Source organism: Charadrius vociferus, unplaced genomic scaffold (genome assembly GCF_000708025.1).
Source record: "Charadrius vociferus isolate BGI_N301 unplaced genomic scaffold, ASM70802v2 scaffold309, whole genome shotgun sequence".
NCBI lineage: Eukaryota > Metazoa > Chordata > Aves > Charadriiformes > Charadriidae > Charadrius > Charadrius vociferus.
Genome location: NW_009661370.1, coordinates 2,946,548 through 2,971,970, shown reverse-complemented (window position 1 = coordinate 2,971,970; position 25,423 = coordinate 2,946,548). Strand labels below are relative to the sequence as shown.

The window sequence follows — 25,423 nt, the reverse complement described above, 5'->3', positions numbered from 1 at the left end:
ATTTACTTGTTGCTACAACCCCCTTCTATTTTGATAAAGTCTTTTTTTTTTCCCCAACTGTTTTACATTGTTAATCTGCCAGTTGAGCTGCGTAATTTTAAAAGATAGATGTTTCTCCCTTTTTTGCTTTGTTCGAATAGAAGGAAAATGGAAGACATATGAGTGAGCAGAATATGTTTATGCTACGATGTCAATGATACAAACTGTTTTTTCAGTTGTTATTGAACTGAAATTTTAAAACTGTGTGGTAGTTGATGTGGTACTTCTCTGACAAATACCGGAATTGAAATATGAGCTTGTATATGTACAGCACACAAAATGTGGTACTCTGAAGTTACTTGATACACGTGTAATTTTTCCCTGGCAATATGATGAGGTTTCAAGAAACTCTAAAATGAATAATCAGAGCAAGTATATTAATCAGGTTACTTTATGAGCTCAACCTCTGGTTGGTTATGTAAGGACATGGTAGAGAAGCACTTTGAGGATAAAATCTAAAAATACGAGTTGAGGACCTTTCTGGAGTTTTAAAAAACCCACTAAAATTGATTGGATTGCAATGTGCTAGGAGTGGGTGAGAAAGAAAAAGCTGTTACATTCCCCTTGCTCTGTTGAAAATAGATTTCTTAATTCCTTTACATTAGAAGTAGGGATCTCAATTCCACGCTGTGTTCAACATCATATTTAGTTAAGAAAATATAGAAACACTTAATTTTTAAGCATGCGCTTTGAGTCTTTACAAATCAACATAGCAAATGTCTTTCAGTCAAGATCTTATTCTGAGCTATTAAAATAAAAGGAGGCATTTTGCAGGTACAAATATACGTATAAATTTATACAAATATGTAAAAATATATATAAATGTATAAATGCAGGTATTTTGCTTTTATGCTCAGTGAGGTAGATATGGCTTATTGGAGTATTATAACTGGAGAAATTGTAGTCATTCATTGTTTACTCTGTCCGCTGTTGCTTTGAGAAACTAAGTTTGCCAGTAAAAAAATCAATTGAATTTCCTCAGTTGAACAGTTAACTTCAAGGATCATAGGAATTGCTTTGTGCAATATTGGCACACAAGGTGTTCTTTATGGAAGAATAACTCATGAAGATGACTTCTGACAGTATGTTTTTGTGTTTAATTAGAAATAGTTTTGTTCCTATTACAAAGCCATTTGTCTGGCTGGTTAAAATATCCAGTTGTTCCTTCTGCATGCACAGTCTTACCGGTTCTGAAGTATGTAGAGTGTAAGACTGTGCTTGGAAATATAAACTTCAAACATAATAATAAGGTTAATTAACTTTCACTAAGTATGTTTATTAGAATGCTTATATGAATATTTTTGAGGTTTTAGTATTCTAAAATAACTCAGGAGGAATGTGCATCAAACAAATTTGATTTTCAAATAGATTTATTCTGCGCTTGCTTCTGTTGCTGTTTATTATTAGTAGTACAGTCTTCAGCAGTAGGGTCATTTGATGAAATTGATAGTTGGTATAATTATTTGCATAGTAAAAATATTTCACAGTATTCTTGCCTGAGGTTTATGCACCATGAAACTGTAATTTTCTGGCTGCGTTTCAGGAGTGTGTTTCCGTTAGCAATGAAAGTACTGAAGTTCACAGTCAGAGTAATGGAAACAAAAAAATCATGTGTATTCCAAGTAGTTGCTGGGGGATAGTTTTGTACGTGTGTGCACTACGCTCCTGTGCCACTAGTTTTATCATTTCTACTAGAGATTAAGTACATCTCTGTACTTACTAGGTTATCACTTTAACTGGTGTGATTAGACACAGAATTATATATCTGTAAACTTCGAGTATTTCATGCAACAAACGGTAGCTCTGTCAGGTCAAATGGATCCAAATGGTCAAATGGAATTATTAGCTTTCTGATACTGCTGACTAGTTAAACTAATTTGGTACTACACAATGATAATAAAATGTTGCATGGCACACTGGAGCAGAGAAGGTCGTTGCCTTTAGATGAAAAATGTATAGTAGTTAGCATTTGTGATCAGATGTATTTATTTTTGGCAGAAAAACCATGAGGGCATATGAAAGAGCAGCCTGTGCCAGGTTCTCCCTGTGATCATCTCAGCCCTGATGAGTTTTCATCTCTGTGCCTGAGTATGAGAAATTGAATAGTTTGGCAAACTCTGAGGACTTCAAAAGCCCCATATACTTCTAAATAAAATATTTGTTTTATTTTTAGCTAGAATCAGGAAGCTTTTTGAAATTTCTCTGTTACTCATTGAAGAATCGTTTTAGCGTATTTTTATTTGGTTTGCAGAAATATTCTTAAGTTGTCGGATGTTCTGTCTGAGGTCTTTCACTGAACAAAAACCACATGGGCATTAATTTAAAGGTAGGAATTTGGGTATGTCTTCAGGCTTGCAGCTTGAAGCACTTGGGTAGCCTCATGTCAAAAGAGATCCAGACCTTTAGCGAAGCCTGGGTTTCCTCCTGCACGTAATATGGATGAAAGAAGAAGAAAGAAGCCCTACGGGAGTTTGGGCTGAGATACATATATCTCCTCCTGATTTCTGATAATACCTCCGACCCTTCCTGAAGCAAATTAGGGGGTGCTAACAAATGTATTTGTTAGCACTGGGAAGGGAGCAGGGGCAAGTGGCAGTAATGGTTAAAGTTGGAGTATCTGACTTTGCTGAGGGTGCAGCGCTTGCGGAGGCACCTCGCGCAGTGTGGAGGCAGCGACGTTCAGCACGAAGCCTGACAGCGGCGGGAAGCTGCTCCTCACCCTTCCGCTGTGACTACCTTTGCTTTACACAAGACACAAGAACAGCAGATGATGAAATGCCATGATTGAAGCCCTGGGTTCAGGCCTGGCAAAATCTGCAGTATAACTATAAACTTAAATGAATGTTTGAGTACTTCTGTGTATGGATTTTAAGGGAGAAGGCAGGGGGGAAATAGGAAAATACCAACATCTGGTTTTAGGCCATTGCTATTTGAGTCTTACTATTTTTGTACAATTATCTGCAGTGCAACAAAGCCTGTAGAAATGACCCTCGTAACTTGCTTTTGTGTTGTTGCCATGCAAAGTAGTAAAAAGATCAGAAAACTGCTAACCAGCCTGATCTTTTCATTGTGTTTCCAGTGATACTGTAAGTGATACGGGCAGACCTAGTGGTTGATTACCACCCTTCCCCCAGCTGCTTGAATTTACAGGGGGGAGAATATACATAAGGCTGTCTGATTCTTAAACTTAAATTGTTGCTGTGTTCCTGGGGGCTGTGGTTTCTCTCTGTCCATCTTTATCGGCATTGTATCACTTGCGCAGCAGTTTGTCCATGGGCAAAACCCCCTGCTGAAGCCTGCATTCCTGTGGATTTGTGAGTGTGTCTTTCCACCACGCTGAAATCCCAGCTCTTCCTCCTCCCTCTGCCTGGGACCACCACATGCGGTGTCCTAGCAGGGTCCGCGGGGTATTTCCAGCTCCCTACGCAAATGCTTACTCTCTGGCTTGAACCTCAACTCAAGTTACCATCTTTCCCCCAGTGGAAACTCAATTTGGGGCAGATGGACGGGGATGTCTCTCTTCTGTTCAGTAAACTAGATTCAGAAATTCTGTGGGAAGTGTGTGCGCGTAGTCTTTTCTCCGTCCTGGTGCGTTTGCCTAGCTGTCCGGAATTTGGTAGGGAGGGATGTACAGACTGACAGAGCGCATAATCTCATCAGCTCCTGTTTCCTTTGGTAACTGAGCTAATATCAGACAAACAACAAAAAAATATTGTTAGGAAAGGAAAATCAATATTTTAAAGGACTTAAATATTTTTAATTAAAATATCGTTGTTGAGGATCTAATGTTGAAAGTCTGAACTAAGGTTTTGTGTTGTTAGTATCTCTGCATGATTTTTAAGGTCGCCAAGCATTGCTTTGAAGGGAGCGTAGAAGACATATAAATGAGGGAACACATATTAACAGATATGCATCAGAAAAAAACATCAAATTTTGAGACAAACTTTGCTACTATCCTTTTAAAATGTTTTATTGTGTTACTTTGTAAGTTAATGAATTTCAGGTTTTGTGAAAATAGACTGTTTATTTGGAATGTTAGCTAGTTTGTTAATACAAATACATTGGAAGTCTGTTTGTGAATTGTGAGATATTTTCAGCACTTTCAGCTGAGCATGCTTGCGAAGAAATACAAAGGTATATTTCAGTGATGTGACCCCATTCGCTTCTCACAGTGTAGTTTATTTTTCCACTGTTCTGATTTGGCTAATCTGTCTCTTGTTTCATTCTTGAAAATATCAACTTCGCAGTTTTGGTCATCCAGGAAAGTTTAAGGTAGATGAAAGTTTGATTTTTGGACATCAGATTATGTACACTTAATTACCAATATTGAATTAACTTTCGTAACCAGAAAGAACTGTAACAGCCATCATAGTTTCTGGTGTACGTCAGACTTGAATAATACACTACATGGAAACTGTTGAAATACAGCATATGATGACGATAGAAGGCATTATTGAAATATCTGTTTTGTTATTTTCAAAATATATAAGCGGTAAATTAATCTCATACATTGTAATTCATTGGTATAGAAGAGGCATACATGTTGGAATGCGACAGTGATTTTATTTTTTTTAATTGGACAACTCAGAATGTCATGCTGAAGTTGAACCATAAGTAAGACCCAAATAATTACTCCTTATGGATAAAACCTGAAATTGAACAACAGTGCTCACTCTTTATTATTTATATGATGCGTAAAGAGTATATCTCATATACGTATATATATCTCATGTAAAGAATGAGCGTGCTTGGGAGTTTTGAGATTATAATCTAGTTATCTGGTTTATTTAAATGAATAATTCAGTGGGGGTGGTGTTTAGCTGCACCTCTTACTCCTTTCACACTTCAACTCAGAGTACTATTCAGCTGCAGTCTGTTGGTGGATGAGATTCTTATGGTAGTGTTAATTTTGAGTTCATTGGAATGAAAATTCCCTTTCAATTAAAAGAAGAAGGAAGATCAAATTGATGTTTTTAAGTGTCATATTATTCATTTGGCTGATTGAGTGCATTGCAGTTACTGTGAAGTAGCTTCACTACTCCTGTACAACACCAAGACAAACAATTCCTGTCAGATTGTCTTTGAGCAAATAACGTTACGTATTTTCTCTCATACTGAAGTATTTGTGTAGTTGTTCAGTAAGCATGAGAAAGCTCAAGGTGCAGGATAGAACCTGTCTGTTCATCCGTGTGACTGTAACAGTCAGGTACTTTACCTGCCCCTCTCCTTCCCCTGAGAGATGGGTGGCAGGTTTCTCATGTCTTGAACTGTGGAAGAACAGTGGTGTTTCTCACATGCTGCACTCCATGGATGCCAAATGGAAATGCCATTCACTGGAGATAATAAAGACACTAAAAATTTGATACTGCTTCTGCTGTCGTTTCTAACACCAAGCCTTGGAAATGGCTGGTGCAGATTCAGCTTTACATATGGGTGTCCTGTGAAATTGGTGTTTTGCCTTGAACATCAACTCTTATAGTCACTTAACTCACACTGAGATTAGACTTTTATTTCTTTCTTTGTACGCTCATGGGCGCGCATGTGTGTGTGTGTAATGCATGAACACAGAAAATCTGTATTTGTGGTCCTTGGAGTAAATTGTTGGGTGCTGACGGTGCAGTCTCCTGTCTGGTTTGAGTGTGTTCTGCCTGAATTTGCACAGACCACTAGAGGAGGAGGAAAATCATCCCATACTAAAACTTGGCAGCCGGGACCGAGCAGTGTGATTCTCACGCAGACTGACAAAGCCTGTGCTTAACAAAAGCTCATCTTACTCCTTTTGGACACAGGTACTGCATGTGCCTTGTGGTGCTCCCATTAGTCTTGGATGTTCTGACTTCTCAGGTCAGAAGTGGGGAAACGTTGCGGCGATAGCAGCTGGATACCATTGCCTTATAGCACCACACATGAAATGCTGCTGGGTGTAGAGCGGCATCTTTGTGTTGTGATCGTCAGAGCTGTAGTTAACGTCGGATGTTTTGTTCTTTGCATTGAGCCTCAGCTTCAGTCTCTCTTGGGATGTATGGTGAATCTTCTGAGCTGTTATTCAGGCTCTGTGTCAATCTAAGCGGTTATCCCTGCAGCAGTTGCACCTTATTCATCTTTCTAACGAGTTCATAGCACCTGAAATTTGTGGTGATTTTACTTTCTGTTTTTAAATAAAATCTGACCGTTGATGAACAAAGGTGGCACTCCTCCAGAAAGATGATTGCCAAGTTTCTGTAGCATGGCCAGGCGTGTTAGTGACATGCCTTACAAAATCTGTCTTGAATGCTTCTGTCTTCAGTCTCCTGAATGTGGGGGTGAAGTACTGTGTCCTTCTGCATGCACTTGTGCACATCGTTTATACCATACTCTGTGCTCCTGCTTTGTCTGAAAGGTTGTTAGGAGAGGATTTCTTACTGCATTTCTCTCATTTTCTTCTGGAGGTGATGCCAGAGCTCCGTGTGCCGGTTCCTCATTTCTTGGCAAGAATTCTACAGGAACCAGTAAATTTAGAGATTCTCCCATTCAGATTGGGAGTGTGTCTTGCAAGTATCCCAACAACTGTATGACGGTCAGAGAAATCATTTGTTTGAGGTGAGGTGAGGTGTACGTGTGGTGCCAGAGCAGGAGTCTGGAGTGGGATTTCCACGAAACTTTAGCCCCGGTTGTTTTGGTGTGAGTGGCATAGAGCAGGTGAAAAGGAGTATTCCTCAGTTCTGGCTCTCCTCACAGCTGTGCTGGTGGAAATGATGCTGTAAGGGAAGAGGGCAAAGTGTGTGGAAAGAATTAAGAAACATTTTTGCTGCTCTCTGTTGAGTTGTATCTGCGGGTCTTCATCTCAGCTGCCATTTCCTCCTTCCCATAGGCTGTAGGGGATGGTTGGTGTATGTGAGGGTATAGTGTGTATAAATACAAGTCTAAGCTGTTGCGGAGTGCCACGTGGCTGCATGGTTTGTCTTTGCAGTCACTGAAATTTCCGACTGCTTTTGATGTCCAGGATATGAAAGGTACTGCTGTAAGATGGATGAATCTCAAAACACCGGTGACATAAATTTGCATTGGGTTCCTCCCTTCTGGTTGCAGCCTGGTGTTTGGTGGCTTTTACCTGTTTCACCTCCCCAGACAGCTAAACTTCTGCCATAACTGGAAATTTCACCAGCTGTTATTAATAACTAGTTTTCTATTAAGCCTAGCTTCCCAGCATCAAATTGGAGCACCAACTTCCTCCCATCGCCCATGATTGATGGATCTTGTTTTAATGGTGATTTTCATACCTGATTGAAATTATTATTGTAATTATTTGTTCCTTAGGAGTCATTTAGTACTGTGCTGCTTTTTCTAAAATAAAGTTTTCAAAGTATTTTCATAACCATTACTATTTCAGATAGATGGAGAGAACAAGAGGGTAATATAAAGTTGTAGTGAGGCCTGTTAATTTCAGTGAAAAAAAATCAAGAGGGGAAAAAAAACCCTCTGAGTAAATGAGTAAATAGCCAGTAAGGTTTTGAGGAAGAAACTTGTCAGCGAATACACTGTGTTTTTCCTCTCCAGTTGCAGATCCGTACATTGCTAGAGATTATGATTTTCCCCTGCCCTTCCTTTTGTTTTTCATTAACTACTTTGACCTAAATCACAGCTGTTAAAGATGGCATAGTGAATGTTTTCACTTCTCTTCACTTATTAGTTGTAGCATGAAAGGTCTCTGATTCACTTTCTAGCAAGAGTGGTTTGTTCTACTGGAGATGTGTACTGCGCCATTGGAAAGACATTGTTTCTTGCCCTTGACTTGAGAAACAAGAAAGTTTTTCCTGAGCTTGTATTTTCATATGAAAAGTTTTAATTCTTGTGAAAAGGCATTTTCTGTTTCTGATCTGGAAAAATAATCCCAAGCAGGGATGTTCCACTGCAGTAACTCTTTGCTCAGGAATCGTGTGGCTGCTTTGCTGGGGGGGACGTACGACTTTGGAAATCTGTTTTAATAGAATCGATTGGGATGGCCAGGATGCATACAAAAATAATTTTCACAGAAGTGCAGGAATTTGTACAATAAACCACAATACTTTGGTTTTAAACACTGGATGTAACTGGATTTATACCTGGAGGATTCTTCTGATGCTGAGTTTATGTATGTTAGCTCCTTAAGCTAACCCAGAACTCCTTAAGCTCCTTAATCTAACCTTAAACTGCCCAGAACCTTTACTTCAAATACTCCTCTGCTGTTGTATGTTTTCCATTCAAAATGTGAGAACTGAATTTAGTTTTGTAAAAGTATTAGTAAAGTATTAGTAAAGTATTTTGTAAAAGTATTAATCAGTATTAATACTGTTTTAAGCATATGCAAGTGATAGATTTATTTTTGCTTAATGGTTGCTTGGACTGTTACTGAAGGTTTGGATCAGATAAAATAGAGCTCCTAGTATAAACTCAAAAAGGACAGTATGTACTCTGTTGCAGGAAGAAAAGAGTCAAATTGTTGAATGAAGGGTAATTCTGAAGGGACTTGTAGGTGTATCCTGGGAGGATGGAGGCAGAATCTGGCCCCATGTCCAAAGAGCCACCCAGTGTTCTGGTGTGGTTTTCGTATTGCAAGGTGTGGGGAAGGTATCTTTCTCCGGCTAATATGGCTTTCACGTTACCAGCTGTCAGTGCGAGGTGTCTTATGTGAGAAGGAAAACATGAAAAGAACTGGGTGGCAGTTTTCAGCCTGGATTGGGAAACAATGGGAGTTTGCGCGTGCATTTGTAATGGTGATTAAAAAATGGAGAGAGGTTTTGTGTGAGTGTATGTACCTACACATGCTTTTGCTTAGGGTCTTTTTACTGTTGTTTTGCTGGTTTTTTAGGTGCTCCATTTATGCACTTTACCACATTTCAATCTTTTATGCCTCATTTCTGATAAAAAAACCTCTCAAACTGTAAGATATTAGGAATGAATATAAATAATTTTCTGGATAGAGATCTACTGTGAAGAGCATCTTGCTGAAAGAGTTCTGTCTTTGGCTGGTTGTGCAGCACTACATACTTGCACAATCTAGTCCTCATAGGGCAGGATAGCTTTTGTTGGATTTTGGATGGCTCTGTTTGTGAATTGTGTAGTCTCCTTTGGTTAGCACTGAGATTCAGAGCTGCTGTGGGGTAGATTTAACAACCAAATTGTTTGGTGTTGGTGTTCTGGAGTTGAGGAGAGAGATAACATGAAACTCGTGAAAACCACATGCAAGCCCTGATAATATCAGCCAGCCATAATTTAACCTTTCCTAGAGAGGGAAATTGATATGCTGTCTTCAGGGTGTGCGTTTTAAATCACCTATGAGCAGATAACACCAAAGGGCTCCAAGACAGAAAACAAAACATTGTCTTCCGCACCCCCTTTCCCCTACCCCCTTGACAATACCATACACGCTAAACTGCTGTATCGTTTTGGACTGGCACCATGCAGTGCGGTATTCCATACTGAATATGCCTTCCAGTTAAAATCTTTGGCCCGGAGGCTGTTGTTCTGGAGGAGGTGTATAGCAAGGCTGATTCAAAAGAGGGGCAAGGAAGTCCTGCCTGTGAGCTGTGAGCAAATACTAGAGATGCTGGGAAATACCGCACGGTACTGGGAAAGCAGTAGGCAGGATTAGATCCAACAACTCACTTGGGCATGAACTCGCCTTTTTTAAAATATAGAATTTATTTTCACATTCATATAATTTCTTCTAAAGGTCAGTTTAGATTTAGGCCTTAACCCTGAAAAAAAATAAAATGCATCGTGTTTACTGTGCTCTCTGTGTGATCCTTGTTGCCTTAGCTGTTTATACCACCCAGTTGTGGTGAAGTACCTAGAGGTGCGCGTGGCTGACATCTATGCGGGTAATTAGAATGGCCTGAAGATTTTCTAGGTAACTGTCTTTATGCAGCTCAATTTATCTGCATGTCACGTAAGAGTGATACTTGGAGTTTAGCTGTGTTGGGCTATTAGCTAGATTCTGAGCTAGTATTTTTGGGATTGACTCTAATGACTTCTGTCACTTACTAGAAATTAGGGACTCAGCTGCCTCTCCACAGACCTACTGGGAGGTTTGGTCTGGGGTGTAGGGAAAAAGAACTGACATGTTTTCCTGGTAGTAATCTGTCTGGTTTTAGGTATAGTAATTTCATTTTGTTTCTTGGTCCCTTTCAGCTTGTACCTCCTTTTAAACCTCAAGTGACATCTGAGACAGACACCAGGTATTTTGATGAAGAATTTACAGCTCAGACTATTACGATAACGCCGCCTGAAAAATGTAAGTCAGAAATTATGCATAAGCAAAAATTAAAAATAATCATTTTATAATAAAGCACTGTGTAAGGGTTTTTTTCTGTTTGAATGGAAAAGCTGTTCTCGCTGTTATTAGTAAAGTCTTTGTATGGAAGTGTGTAAGAGAAACTTTCAATGACAGCGTTCTTTTAAAGAAGGAGTAATTACAAAACTTAGAATATTAGATCACTCTGGGTTGCATTTTTGGTTGGTTTCTTTTTTATTTTTAAATAAGTGAAAACAGTAGCTTCAAATGTTTGCTGGTTGGGAGTTAAGTTCCCAGTTCAGCAAAGTACTTGGAACATGGACCCTGCTTTAAGCATGTGGACACTGCTAATGGCTTCAGTGGGTTGTCTAGGTTTAGTGAGTTAGGCATATTTTAAAATACTTTGAAGACCAAAAGACATAAAAAAAGAGCTTCCAGAGACAAGTGGATGTCTCCTGTGTAGATATAAATTACTTGAAAATGATATCTCCTATCAAGTCCTATGCTTCAGCAGAGCTCTTAAAGAACTTATTAATATGGATATAACTGCTGCACTGGGCCTTGCACAGACTTCTTTGTTGGAGTGAGTGTAGTTGCACTGCAGTTTGTATTTTTGTCATCTTCTGCTATCAGAATCATCATCTGCTCAGCCAAGCTAGGGCTCAACAGAGCTCCTTACCAAGCCAGAGCAGTTAAAACCTTGCTGCTGAGTTCTTGAATGGATTTCCTTTCTAAGTGAGATTTTTCTTTCTTTTTTTTAAATTTTTATTTTTAAATTGGGGAATGGGGAAGGAATATCACAAAGGTAGATAGTAAAGTCTATAGTTAAGGTTGAGGCTGAGAGAGTTGGGGTTGTTCAACCTGGAGAAGAGAAGGCTCCAGGGAGACCTTATAGCAGCTTTCCAGTATCTCTGAAGGGGGCCTACAGGGAAGATGGGGAGGGACTTTCTGCAAGGGCATGTAGTGATATGACAAGGGGGAATGGCTTCAAACTAAAGGAGGGTAGATTTAGATTAGAAATCAGAAGAAATATTTCATTCTGAGGGTGGTGAGACACCGGAACAGGTTGCCCAGAGAAGCTGTGGATGCCCCATCCCTGAAGTGTTCAAGGCCAGGCTGGATGGGGCTTTGAGCAACCTGGTCTAGTGGGAGGTGTCCCAGCCCACGGCAGGGGGGGGTGGGACTAGATGATCTTTAAGGTCCCTTCCAACCCAAACTGTTCTATGATTCTATAACCCTTTCATAGAGCTAGCTCATTTTTTGATGTTCTGGCATTCCCAGGTTTAGCTGCAGTTTTATGTTGGTTTACAGATCTGGAGTATTTTCTGGATTTTGCATTTCTAATGTTTGTAGACAGTTATTTAAGGGATTTTTAAGCCTTCCTGCTGTGAAAAAATAACCCTTTCTTCTCCCATCTATGCTGATAAGAATTTGTTCATATTTGTAATTTGAACAAATTTTGCTAAAACTTGGATTAACTTGAAGTCTAATTTGATATCATAAAGTCCTGATCTCTTGAAACTCCACATATGCAATGAGAATGGCTATTTATCCATCGAAGGTTGAAGCAATACAAAATATGTGGATGCTACCAAGACTTCAGCTTTAAATCTCTTGAATTCAGAGCAGGTGATCAGTAGCAATGCGGGGAAAGGACCTACCTACCTAAAGGACCTATCTTGGCCTCTGGTAATGGTCTGGCTGCTGTAGCGTGAAACTTAGCATGGGCTGCAATGCCACCCCAATCATAAGAATAATAAAATGGGGGGCGATGATTTCTAATGATTTTTCTTTTAAAATATCTACAGGTATTATCTACAATATGGTATCACCTCCCTCTGATGTGATTATGCAAAAGGGGGTTAAAATGTGTTCTAGGGATGGAGGGTTGGTAACTGTATCAGAAAGCTGCTGCTTAACTAAAGATATTTTATAGTTACAGAAATAATTTTTATAACATTTAGACCAGTTATTTAGACATCAAGGTTTTACAAATCATGCTAAGTGAATATTGAAACTCTATCTTGTAGCTACAACAATCAAACTGATAGCAAAAAACCCAAGCTCTGTACACTAACGTAATTTAAACTGAAGGTGTAAAAGGGAGGTTGTATTTGAAGTTACAGAACTGAGAGGCACTGTTGAAGTCAAGCAGCCTAATCGCGGCAATTGCTCAAACCTGCATTAACTCTAGTTTTCGTATGTAGAATATATGAAGATACAAAAGATACATAATTCTGAAAGGTTGCATATAAATTCGCCGTTAGAGTAACAGTTTCAATAGGAGCCTTTAAGGATAAGCACTGTTTAAAAATCCATGTGAGAATGTAGATCAAAATTCTCAGAGTTAGGCAACATCTGGTGCCTGGTTTCCATTGGCACTGCAGGAATTATGTAAATAAAAATATTTATGAATTTGGCTTAGTCCGTGTTTCCTCTGATCCCAGTAAATACTGCAAAAATAAATAGTTTAGTAAAAAACTAATGTAAGAATTGAAACACATAGAACCTGCATGAATAGTTCATTTTGTAGCTGTTTTTCCTTTTAACTCCCTTGGAAATGGAGGAATATTTAAAGATATCTACAGTAAGATTATAATTTCTTGAACTCAGCTTAAGCAACAATGAAAATTGGCTGCTTCAGTCGGCTTCTCTGCTACCAGAAGCTAGATGTGCCGGCATGTTTTGATTAGCCTAGAATGGGTAGTAATGATTGAAGTTCTCAGGTGATAGTCATAATAAAACAACCAACCGACCCACCCTGAAATAAATGGTGACTTATTGAAAGGATGTCCTTTCAGTGAGCATCGCTCTACTGTATGAGCATAAACTGACATGAATAAACTCTTATGTTAACTTGAGCCTTTAACTTCAGCATTGAACCCTGAAAGATGTACTGCATACCAGGTGAGTAATAAAATCTCGTTGCAAACATAATGATGTTTTGAACTTCTCTCTTAATACAGATGACGAGGATGGTATGGACTGCATGGACAATGAGAGGCGGCCACATTTCCCCCAGTTTTCCTACTCTGCAAGTGGACGAGAATAACTTTTTTGTTCTGCTGCTTCACTGTCATCTTAGGTTTATCACTGAAAATGATTCCTGAACATCACCACCAGTACTAGATGCTATTTAAGATAGCAGGGGCACTTTCAGAGACCATTCCAAATTGAACAAGTTTTTTTCCCAAACCTACCTAAAATCCATTTTGGTTTTGCATGAAATACGAGCTTTTCTCTACTCCGCTCTCCTGCTGTTGCTGCTGCCCACAGTCTCAGTATAATAGCAACGTCAAGAAGTTACTAACGGTTTCTTTGAAGGTAGATGACTCGACTTCAGCATTGTAACTTTGTGCACAAGCAGTCATCTATTTTTCCTCACAGTGGAGGCTAAACAAAAAAAAAAGTGTCGGTCCAGCTTATCTTCTACCAGAAGATGAATCAAAATTGTAATTAATCTAAAAAGACCAGTCTATAACATTTTCTTGCATCTGTTTGTGCTGGTTAGAACAAGGAAACATAGGGGTGGTGATGTACATATGCAAGGTTTTTGTTAGGCATATCATTACTTGAAGCAGGTCTCTGTCATTAACATCTGGCTGGAATTTGTTTGGGAAACGTTTGAGAGAAGGACTTAAACTGTTGATATATATAAATATATATATATATTATTTTTTAATTACTGTTGGATACTACAGAAGAAGCAGAAGGGCTGGGCTCACCCAGCCTGCCACTTAGAACTTCCAGGTTCATGTGCAATCATGGAGAATCGAACATTATACATGCAAGAAATGAAGGCATAAAAGCAGCAGTTGAAGTTGTTTAAGGGGTCTTATAATTTGCACCAGATAACATCTTTCTCATGCTTTTCTTTTTCTTTCATGATATACATCACCTCTGATGGCTGAAGAATGTAGACAGGCATAATGGTATTGCTTTTCACCAAAATGTGTGCACCAAGGTAAACAGGTGTTTGCCTTACTTGTTCTATTTTGAGTTTGTGAATTAGCTTTTTCTCCGGGTGTTTAACTCTGAATATTCTTTGGTTGGTTTTTTTTTTGTTTGTTGGGGTTTTTTTTTTGTTTTGTTATACTGCGGTAGTATTTATTTTTAGAGATAAGGATTGTATGTGTCATGTTTGCAAATGCTGCTACATCTTAGATAGAACAGGCTTATAGCAGTTAACTTTGTAATATATGGAAGGACTGTACAAGCTGAAGGGAATAATGCACTTTTCTCCCACGTGGAAATTTTAACAAGGCTCTGAAATTGTACATACTGCTTAGAATCAGATTTTTGTGAATGAAATACTGTCTTTTAATTGTTTGGCAATGGAGGTGAGGAATTCCAACTTCATGTGCCAAAGGGTTAAAAACAAACAGACAAAAAAACTACATCTTGTGCTCCACTGAGGATTAACGTAATGTAAGAGCCTGACAGTACAATAGAAAAATTCTGTTCTATATGAAGGAATTGCATTTGAACAATGAGACCACAGCGATTACAAGAAAAGCACTTTATTTTAATAATTAAAATAGTAAATTTTGGGGATCAGCCCTTCTCAAGCAAGGTTTGCCCTCAACCAAAAGAGTCCCAAAACCCAGTGTGTTACATGTAACCGTGGTACCCGATTGACTGAATTTAAAACATCGCAAGAAACGCTCCACTGACAGGAGAACGTCTTTCCACTTCCGAAGATCTTTATCTAACAGAATGTGTGCATAAACTTTAGCTTTGATCTTCAGCAATGATAATCTTAATAATAAACCCTTTGGTGCTAGGAGCGGGGACATTAGACGGCGCAGCGACAGCGCGTGCGCGTGCCCTTGCTGAGGACATCGGAAAACCCTGACTCCATGGGATTATCATTCGAAGTATCTCTGCGTTCGGATCTTGTTAGCTCCCACGAAGACTGTGATATCGCAGAGTATTCCTGGTTGCGTTGTGTGAGTGAGCAGATGAGTCTGAGAGGCGAGATGTTCCTACGCAGATGCCTTAGCCTCTTGATGGGGAAAGTTGCGTGCCCGAGCATGAAGCCCACTGCTGGCAGTGCGTGTGCTGGGACGGTCAAGGGGTAGGTGGGCATTTTAGCAAGGCAGCTAAAGACGCAGACTAATTTAGACAATTTTTCGTGTTTCGTGTTTTATCTTTAGTGCGGATAATCAGTCAGAAATAGATCATGGTGTGCATTCTAACTACTTAGGATCTCATTCTGTCACCTTGTAACACTAAACGTGTAGAGGTTATCCCTCTGCGCAGAGAGAGGAGCACAGCAAATGCGTTGCAGGTCTGTTCTGCAGCGGTAGCGTAGAGGTGTCTGCGCTGACAGAGTGAGTGAGTGACTGAAATAACCGAGTATTTAATAGATGGGCATTAATTAGTTCTCTGCAAAGGCCTCGTACTTACAGACTGAAACTATAGTGATTCCAAATCTGTGTTATATGCCTGTGTTTTTTTTTCCCCTATGTTTTCAGCTTGTAATAGCAATAAGTTTCTTGACACGGGGCACCTCTAGCTAACGACCGACTGGCGCCGTGCCTCTGGGCAGCCCTTCCTCACGCACAGAAGAAACCCTGTGGTTAGCTCGCCATCGCCTCGCTAGTTAGAATGCGGTTTGCGGTAAATATCTGTCAGTGAATTATTTGAAAACCTTTTAAGGCTTCACCGTGTGTTGTGTTGTCTGCCTTCCAAAACGTCATTGAGCAAGTTGATGCTACAGAGAGCGGGTGGCCGCTTGGTGCTGCCCGGGGTTGGGGGATTCTCTCTCTTACCAGTGTTAGAAACGGATGAAAGACAAACGGGCAAGCGGTGCTGAGAGAAACTTTTGAAGCTCTTCTTTTGCTGTTCGCGGTTGTGGTTGGATTTGGACGGGAGGTGGTGGCTGGTTCCCTTGGCGAGCCTTTTGAGCACAGTACATTTCAGACTTTGACTCCAGCTTGTACTGACTTCCATGACGTACAGTATGCCCTCTTGTACTGCAGCCATCTTGGAGGAAATAGGTCATTTCTGTTTGGATTTTGGCAGTTTTGCACACAGCTTCGCTTTCCACACTAATCCATCTTCCAGTACATTCCTGTCGCTTAAAGAACATTTATACCAGTATTGTTTTATGGGTTTTTTTCCATCTTTCTCTACTTGCAGCTTCTTAAAGCTGACTGTTCTTGCAGGGGCCATGTGCTTCTCCTAGAGTACAAAAGTAAGGTCTTTCCTTACTAACTGCAGGGTCTATATATTACACCTCAATGTACACACTTTGCTGCTACTGTTTGTACTGTCTACAGTAGAATTTCCTTATCTTGCTCCTGGTAGTGCATTACAGGCAAGCATGAAATGTAAAGTATTTATTTAAATAAAAACCTCTAAATTGGTAATTGAATTACCTCCCTGTAGCTTTAGAGTTTGTGACATTTCTTGACCTTGCTAGTTCTTTCATTAGATCCATGCAAGATCTAGTCATATGGTTAAGGATATTAAGCAGACACGACTATGAACCCAAGAAACCGTATTACTGTTGGTCATACTTAAACTGTTTATTTCCTTAAGTATATGACCCACAAGGATGTGAAATAACTACAAGAAACTGTTTTTGTACACTGTACATCCTTAGTATTTTTACACGTATATGATAGGGATGCACATTATTTTCCTTCGTACAGACAGCTTAAATAAAGCACTATGTCAATCTGCTACTTCTGTGTTTTTTAATGCTAATTTCTTCTGGAGGTTTGTAAATATATATATATATATGTTCAGGCTTGCCACAAAGGACGTATTTTTTTATATCTGCACATTACTATTAAATATCTTAGAGAATAAAATTCCTAAGTAAGTTCTGTGTTACCGAAAGAAAAACTGAAATGAGAAGGCTATATTACAGATTACAAAAGATTTCTCAAGTTTTGGGTTAAATATTTACTTCATATTTTAAAGTAATTTTATATAGGTTAGATGTTTCAATCCTGAAATGCACAAAGAATTTACTTAATTTCTTCTTACAAGAAAATGTACATCGTTATTTTTTTATCACTGTATATATAATGATCTGTGCATGTTTAGTTACAAGTTTTATTTGCTGTGAAGTCCTAGTGATAACTGTAACTCGCTGTGACGTATTTCAAATACTGGGTGATCAGTTTCAGCTTGTAAATTATTAAGTTACAGTATTGTAAAAAAAAAAAAAACAAAAAAAAAGTTTTTATGACTAAGCAAGATGTATCTGTGCTTCGGACGGAGGCTGTTTCCATACAGGTGGTTCATGTTAACTCTATGAGGTGTCTGTCACTTGTAAAAGTAAATTTGGGTTACACTTTTGAAGTCACGATCACACAGGGCTACACGTTCCTGTCAGAACACCCACGATTTCGGTGATTTGTCATCTAATGAAATTCCATAGCCTCACATCCCAGAGCTAGGTAATGCTTTAGGGGAAGGAGAGGAAAAAGTGGGCAGGTGGGGTTGGCAGGGCAGCCCAGAGGGGGGACACTTTGAAGCCTGCAAGCCAGTCCAGGGCCGTTTGACCCAGCCGGTCAGGAGGGCTGAGTGTCCCGAAAGCAGATGGTCAGCTGCGGTTTAGCTCAGATCTCAGACAGGAACGCTGCCCTGCAATAAACGTGCTTCATCCAGGTCTCAGGTTTTTCTCCTCCCTCCCCACCTCCTTCTTATTTTGTCCCCTTATTTTGAGGCAGGCAGCCAGCCATTAGGTCAGTGACAGCAGGAGGTCAGTGACCAGGGCTCAGCTGTGGCAGCGGCAGGATTGTCAGGTCAGGCTGCATCCCGTGTGGCCGCATCACACACCGGCTGCGGACATGGGATTTCCTGGATTCCATCACCCAGTCAGACACGTATAAACTATGTAAAACTCAGTATTTTGTGCCTAAGTAGAAGCGGGGGCGGGGGAAACATGAGACAGGTAGACCTGGTGGTTTCTGTACGTAATGACTAATGAATTGCAGCAGAGTAGTTGCTGCAGGACCATTGGTTCCTTCTTGATTCCCAGCAACTTAATGAACTGAGCCTGTGCCTGGGATGAGTATGAAAACCTCCTTCCAGCTGCGTATCCTCGCAGCCCAGGATGCGTTGTGGAAATCAAACACTGCATGCGCGTGCGGGTGGCTGTCAGGGGTGCTCTGCGCGCAGCCACCAGAAGCCACCAGCAGGTAGGTGAGGCAGGTCCAGAAAGGTTGAGGGTCCAGCTGTGCCTCGGGCCAGGGCACGGCAGCTCCAGGATCTCAGTGACGCCTAAGTGTTGGGACGAGGTGCCTGAGTTCCTCTGCGTGCGTAGCCTATAGGCACTTTCTCCTATTTAAACACAGATTTATGCTGTGGAGTAGTAAAAAAATAAATAATAATAAAAAAATTTGCATATTCCTACATTTATAAGTGTATATTCTTACCTGTGTAACCATCGATAAAGTAGTGACACTTAAAAAAAATAGCCCGATTACTTTGGAAAACCTAGGCTTCAACTAGAGAGGACTTTCCTTCATCAGGCTTTCTCATCCCTAAAGACCCGAGGCCATTTCAAGCATGTTTATTGTCACGTTGGCGAAGCAGTTGAGGCAGGCGATCAGCTGTGTTTGGCAGTTTAATATGGCAGGAAATTGAAAGGGGGAGGAAAAGCCACTTTGATGTTAGGGCCCTACCACTAAAAATTCCTCAAATCCAAGGGCAGGAAAGGTTGTGTCCTACAGCAAATGGTAACTTACTGCCTGGGTTGTTACTCCTACTTTGGTTACATTTGAGGTGTTCATGCTGGCTGAGGCAGCTTTATTAATGGAAAACTGCTCTTTGCGCTTTTTCCCCCCTTTCCTAGTGCAATTCTACAACTATGCTGAAGATAACAGAGGTAGAAACTTTTTTTCTTATGTACTTACTTTATCCTACACTAGTTAGCAAAAGAGTCAGATAAATTCTTCCTGAAACAGTCTGATATTTGGAAAGTAACTTTTAAAAACACAAGTGTGCATTTAACCAGAAGAAAGCCCTCCAAATGTATCCTCCAGCTGAATATTAATATATTCAATAGTTCAGTAATTTGAAGCCAAGTTCAGCTGGTGCCCGTCCCTGAGACTGCTAAATATTTGCTGGTAGAAAAGTCGAGCGTCGCCGCTCCAGCGCTGAGAGCTGGGCACTGCGCTTCGAGGCTAAGCTGTGCTAAGGGTTCCCGGCTCTTAAAGGCTTTATCCAGTGAACGTTTTGAAGGGAAACCGTCAAACCTGTCCCATGGAAGTTCTTCCATATCATATGGCGTATTTCTCAACCATTCTTACACTTTTTGGATGGATAAGTAGTTGTTGGGACTCTCGCTTTTGTATAAAAGTTGACAAATACCTTGTAAAAATCAAATTCCCAGGTAAATTCTGGTAATGAGTTTATAAACAGGAGCGCAGCGTGCTTGTGCAAGACTCGGAATCAATCAATCCCCTTCTCCCTCCTCCCCAGGCACACGCTCTCCCTTGAATTCAGAAGGACAGAAGGAGGAAAATAAGAATCCAAAAGTTTATTGATATTTCAGTCTGTAAATGAGACATCTATGTTCAATTATAAAAATAGATAAAAACATTTGATATAAAATTGCACAAATTAAGAATTAAGTCCACACTATGCAGGAGCTATTAAAACTGGCTTGCAAGCCTAGTCTTTTCTGAGAAGTCTCAGCTGTCTTCCTGGGAAGTTTGGTAGGCTGGGAATGCTTCAAAATGCTTATGATTCTGTAGTTAAAGCCAAATAGGAACCAGTTGAAAGGAGCCAGCAAGCATGCCTCTTTTCTGCAGGGGTGTCTTTGGGTGAGCCTCAGACAAGCCCAAGTTTGAGCCAGGCACAGAGCAGACCTGAAAGGCAAAAGGAAGAGCCAGGCGTGTCAGGAAGGCGTCTGTATCACCTCGCTTGTGCCTCTCATTTGTGTCACTTCAGCCTGCGGGCGAGCTCTTAGAAGAGAAAGAGAAAACCGTTAAGACTGAGGCAATGCGATGTAAACAAGCGCTGGTTCAGAGCCGGTGGTTCCTGCGGGCCTGCTATCCTCCCCTCTTTCCTAAGAGCCGAAACCTAACAGGTAGCAAGAGCAATTTGATTTCTGAAAAACAGGAGCTCCATGAGCTTTAGCCGTCGTTCATGTTTAGCAGTAAATAACTGAGCGCTTGTTTTGGGGCACGTCTGAGATTCCGCCCCTTCTCCTTTCTGGGAAGGAGGCGGCAGGTTTGTGCCAGAGTGTGTTTACTGAGAATTGTACAGCGCGAACCCGGCCGTGCCGCTGCCGCAAACCAGGGACCTGCTGCCTGGGGCCGGTAGGGACCCTCTGGCAGGATGGCACAGCCGCAGTTTGGAAGCGCTCGTCTAGCTGCTGCTTGTGCTGCCTCCATAGCACTGCGGGACCGCATTAAGAGCGAGACATCAAACTCTACTGGGGAGAGCTGCCTAGAACCAAGCCACTGGAGTTCTAAAAATTTTAATTTAAGCGATGTAAATGACCTCAGAAATAAAAATAAACTTTCTACTTTTACTGGTTTTGCATTAGAGGACTAAAGGGTTTTGCTGCCTTTTTTTCCCCTTAGTTGGTACGGCAATTAGGGCCGAGTTAAAAAAGGAGAATTTATAAAGCTGCAGTTCATTAAAGAATTAGTTAAAAACAATAACATGGTACTTTTTTTTTCCTCAAAATACATGCACCAACACCAACTGCTACAGTTGTGTCTGCAACCAGCGCAAGGAAAAATGAGTTACAGCCACAGAAAGCCTTGGGGCTTGAATTCCATGTCAGCAACTGGTTAGTGACTGCCAGGGGACACCTACTCCATGCTGCAGTAACCCCGGCAGCCCAGCCAGCAGGAGAGTACAGGCAGAAGACTAAAAAGGCCAAAAAACCCCCAAACACTCGGTTCCTGAAGAAGTCTCCTGGCAATTATCACTGTTGTGGGCGGCTTACAGCATCCTCAGCCAGCCCCGTCCGCTGCCACGCAGTTGCCCGTGGTGGCCCAGTTGACAGCCTGGCATGTTTGCCCCCTGATCTCCGCTCCCCCCCCACCCTCCCCAAAGCGAGCGTGCCCAGCTGTACCCCAAGGTAGCGACTCCGTTTTAGACACCCCTTTTCAGACAGTAGCATTTCGTACCACCAAATTTCAAAACATTTCTACCCTGCAAATGTCATACTGTCATATGTGCCTTTAACTCAAAAGCTGTCATTTTCCTCTTCTTGTCACCTACAGCCACAAAAAGCCTTTCATTAGCCCTGCCTGTACGCCTGTACACCCATTAGGTACTAATACTTCCACCCCAAAGCCTCGAGGCGCCTACATGTCTTTCGCCACCACAGCTACACCCAGCGTTAACGCTTTGCGAGATGCTGAACCTCCGCGTGACTGGTGCAGTAGGCATTTCTCCACCTGGCTACACTCGGGCCTCAACTGCCTTAAAAATAAAGGCAATTTACACAAACACAGACAGCGTCTTAGTGTACCCCACTATACAACAGCCCGGATGCTGAAGCAGTCATTTAAGATGTGTGGTTCTCTTAACTAAATGGACACAAATCTGTCACTCCTAATGTCCAGGTAATTTGCAAATGAATTGGTCACAAGATGATAGTCTTAAAGGTTTTCCTCCTCCCACCAGTACTTTGATATTTGGTGAGCAGACCTCTGCAGCACAAACTGCCCAGGTTCCTCCTGATGCTCCCTCCTCCCCTCAGTGGCATCTCTTTTACTGGGTGGTTGGGTATTTTTCCTAGGAGCACAACCACGGACATCTGAATGGTTTTATTCCTGTTAACTATTCTTGTAATGGAGGGGAGAGGAGCCAATAGCTTCTTGTTTGGTTAGAAAGTACTCAGGAGGCTCAATCCTTGTTTGCACAGCCACAAAACCCAAGGTGGAGCTCTCAGGAGGGCCAGGCTCAGCTCCCCAGCTGCTCCCCAGCTTTGCCCACTGGCCAGACACCGCACAGGAGGTATGGGCCTCCTGCAGGCACAGCTTCACAAACTCTGAAGAGCTAAATACTGTGTCATGCAGCACTTGACGTGTCATAACAGGGTGGTGAGACATTAAGCAGAGGTCTGTCTCTATCCCCTCCTGTTGTAGTTTAACTCTCATTGCCTCTGGCTAAACTCCATCCAAGGAGTAATGAAGACTTTCCTTTCACCTGCTTAAAAAAACCCACTAAACAACAAAAAAACAGCCACCAACCCCTGTCTGTGGAATGTCACTGGCTGTTACAAACACCTGCCAGAGGCACTATTTTTGTGCCTTTAGTTTACTACAAGAAAAAAAAAAAAAGCTCTCTCCCCAATGACCTACACAGTCTTCAGGTCTGAAGAACAGTTGAGTGCCACGTAACGATCAGACTGAATCACTATGACATCAGAGATGGACGAACTACTTGTTTTCTGGACATAAAGGTCCCCTTCTCTAACATATAATGAAAAAAAAAAAAAAAGCACATGGGGCACTTGGGAGCACATCAAGCACTGCGTTCGCTGCTGGGACCTCACTGAAAATTCGTGCCGATGTAAGGATGTAAGAAAAGAAAGAAAAGCACCACTCGGGAACAGCTGTAATTCTGCCAGCACCTCCCACTGCGCAACAAGAGGGACGAGGATGGGAGTATAGTCATGGGTGAGTATATTTTAACCCCTGGTTAGAAGGCAGTCTGTTTGCAGCTACGCTCACTGGGAAAAAACAGGACATCTGTAATGAGGGAGGAGATAGCTTCAGTGACTTGGCCATACGGAGAGCACAGGGCGAGCGGACTCCTGCCAGGGAGGGGCTGGCTTGAAGGAGGTCTTGAGGGGTGAAGGCAGAGCAGCAGCATCCAATGAAAGCCCTGGCTGGAGGTAATCCCCAAGGGCCGAACGCTGTCAGTCTGCGCTCTCGCTGGCTCAGCTGGCCACCAACCCCTTCCCGCAGCCAGGGTCTGCGAGGGGTTATCAACCGGGACAAACTTACTTCTGTCAAACTGATGGACACCAAGGCAGATCCTGCAAGCGAGGGGCATCCCAGCTTTCAGAAACATGCACTGGGTGGGCAGCGCTGAGGTCTCTGGTAATCTCAGTTTAGATGTTTGTTTGCTATACTATGTACATTCATATTTAGTAACTATACAGGACAGGGAGGTGACAGACAGGAGGCCAAGGGAGGTGATTCTGACCCTCTACTCTGCTCTGGTGAGACCACACCTGGAATATTGCGTCCAGCTCAGGCATCCCCACATAAGAAGGGCATGGACCTGTTGGAGTGGGTCCAGAGGAGGGCCACAAAGATCATCAGAGGGCTGGAGCACCTCTCCTATGAGGACAGGCTGAGAGAGTTGGGGTTGTTCAGAGGGACTTTTTGCAAGGGCATGTAGTGATAGGACGAGGGTTAATGGCTTCAAACTAATGGAGGGTAAGTTTAGACAAGAAATCAGGAAGAAATTTTTCATGATGAGTGTGGTGAGACACTGGAACATGTTGCCCAGAGAGGATGTGGATGCCCCATCCCTGGAGGTGTTCAAGGCCAGGCTGGATGGGTCTTTGAGCAACTGGTCTAGTGGGAGGTGTCCCTGCCCATGGCAGGGAGGTTGGAACTCGATGATCTTTAAGGTCCCTTCCAATGTAAACCATTCTATGATTCTATGACAGGAGCTACATATCTCTTACCCTCCTGACTTGCAGCAAGTTGTAATTTAAGAGAGACTTTCAAAGGCAAAAACTCAAAACTTAAATCTTCAAAAACTTTCAAAATAAGAGGTGTAAATCCCACAATTAAACTTTTATGTGGGCCTCAATATGTTATGCTGTATACCATTACTAAATATTAATGCCATCTATTAAATATTAGTGCTATAAGGTCAGGCCACATTATCATACTCATCCTTTTTAGCTCTATGAAAATGAAAATTAAAGTATGAGCATCTTGGTCATGTTGTAGACAGGTGGTAAGTCTGAAATAATACTCAGCTTCTTTCGGTAACAGGAGATTTAACATTATTATTTTAAAAGTATGTAATTCACTGCTGAGAATGGGGAAGATGTGTTTGAAAACTGTGGTACTTGTCTTGGTTACTCCTTCAACAAGGATGCTAAAAGCCTTTTAAGTCATGTTGCCTGTAAGGGAATTCAGCGTGTAGCAGGATCAGGTATTTCTTTTATGATGACTTTTTTTTTAATTCACTTTAAACCCCAGAATTTTTCTTAGTTTCAAATGAGTTTTCCATGACAGACTCTCAGTACACCAGAACATAGCTGGATTTAAAGACTTTCCCCCGCCGTCCCTTTCTGTCTTCCTTCCATCCCCCTCATAAAGCAAACACTAACACTAGAAATAAAAATGGCATCGGAAGTAACCTGAGTTTTGAAAACAAATTCTATGAAGGTTATAGCTTTGTCAGTGTTGTGGGTTTTTTCTCAAGTTCAGCTAGATTAAAATAAATGATGATGCAATTTTAAAATCTGTGACTGTTAAATTGAAGTTAAATCCCCCAAAAGTAACTCTTACAAGGCAATAGGAAGAGCTATAACTATGCAGCAGTGCTGTAACTCAAACAGCACTGCTCCAAATACAATTATTTATATGTTTCCTTCAACATGACACTAAGTTTTATGATGTATTACAGAACAAATTGTAGCCTTTCTGAAGAAATAGAGAGGATTCTGTTTCCTCAGAAGTATTTTCCTTGGAAAACTTCCATTGGAAATGACAAAACTAACGAATACCATATCAAAAGAAAAATACCCAGTGATTATCCAGACCAAAGAGTACCAATAGTAAAATCTGAGTTCTTCTAGGAGTTCCCACCTTGCTAAGAGTTGTATGTCCTCCTTTCCCTCCAATTTAAATCTACAGGGTTTTGTTTTTTTGGTTTTGGTTTGTTTTTTTTTCTTTTTTAATGCTGTCAGGTAAACCTGCCTTTGCTGTGGAGTGCTTGTCCTAAATTTTTAAGTGCTTAAAAAAACCCAACCAAACACAAAAAGCTCCAGCAATTTCAAACCCAAAAATGTTTCAAACACTTTCTTCTCCCTTTAGTCTTGAAGTGTTTGCCAGATTCAACCCACATCTGCAAATAGTTGTGGTCCTCTTTTCCTTTCCCTCCCCTCTCTCTATATATAGGATATAGAAAAAATACCTACTTCTGCTCATTTCTCTTTATCCATCCAGGTTT

General features: G+C 41.2%; 1 protein-coding gene across 1 annotated transcript in view; it reads left to right on the top strand.

Annotated features, from left to right (window-relative positions):
• AKT3 (v-akt murine thymoma viral oncogene homolog 3) overlaps positions 1-13,497 on the top strand; it is a 143,070-nt gene extending 129,573 nt beyond the window's left edge. Inside the window, exons 12-13 of the mRNA XM_009893644.1 lie at positions 10,189-10,291; positions 13,258-13,497. Coding sequence (XP_009891946.1) covers positions 10,189-10,291; positions 13,258-13,343 — 189 coding nt within the window. The 3' untranslated portion in view covers positions 13,344-13,497. The remainder of the gene's footprint in view (positions 1-10,188; positions 10,292-13,257) is intronic.
• Positions 13,498-25,423: the final 11,926 nt, after the last annotated feature.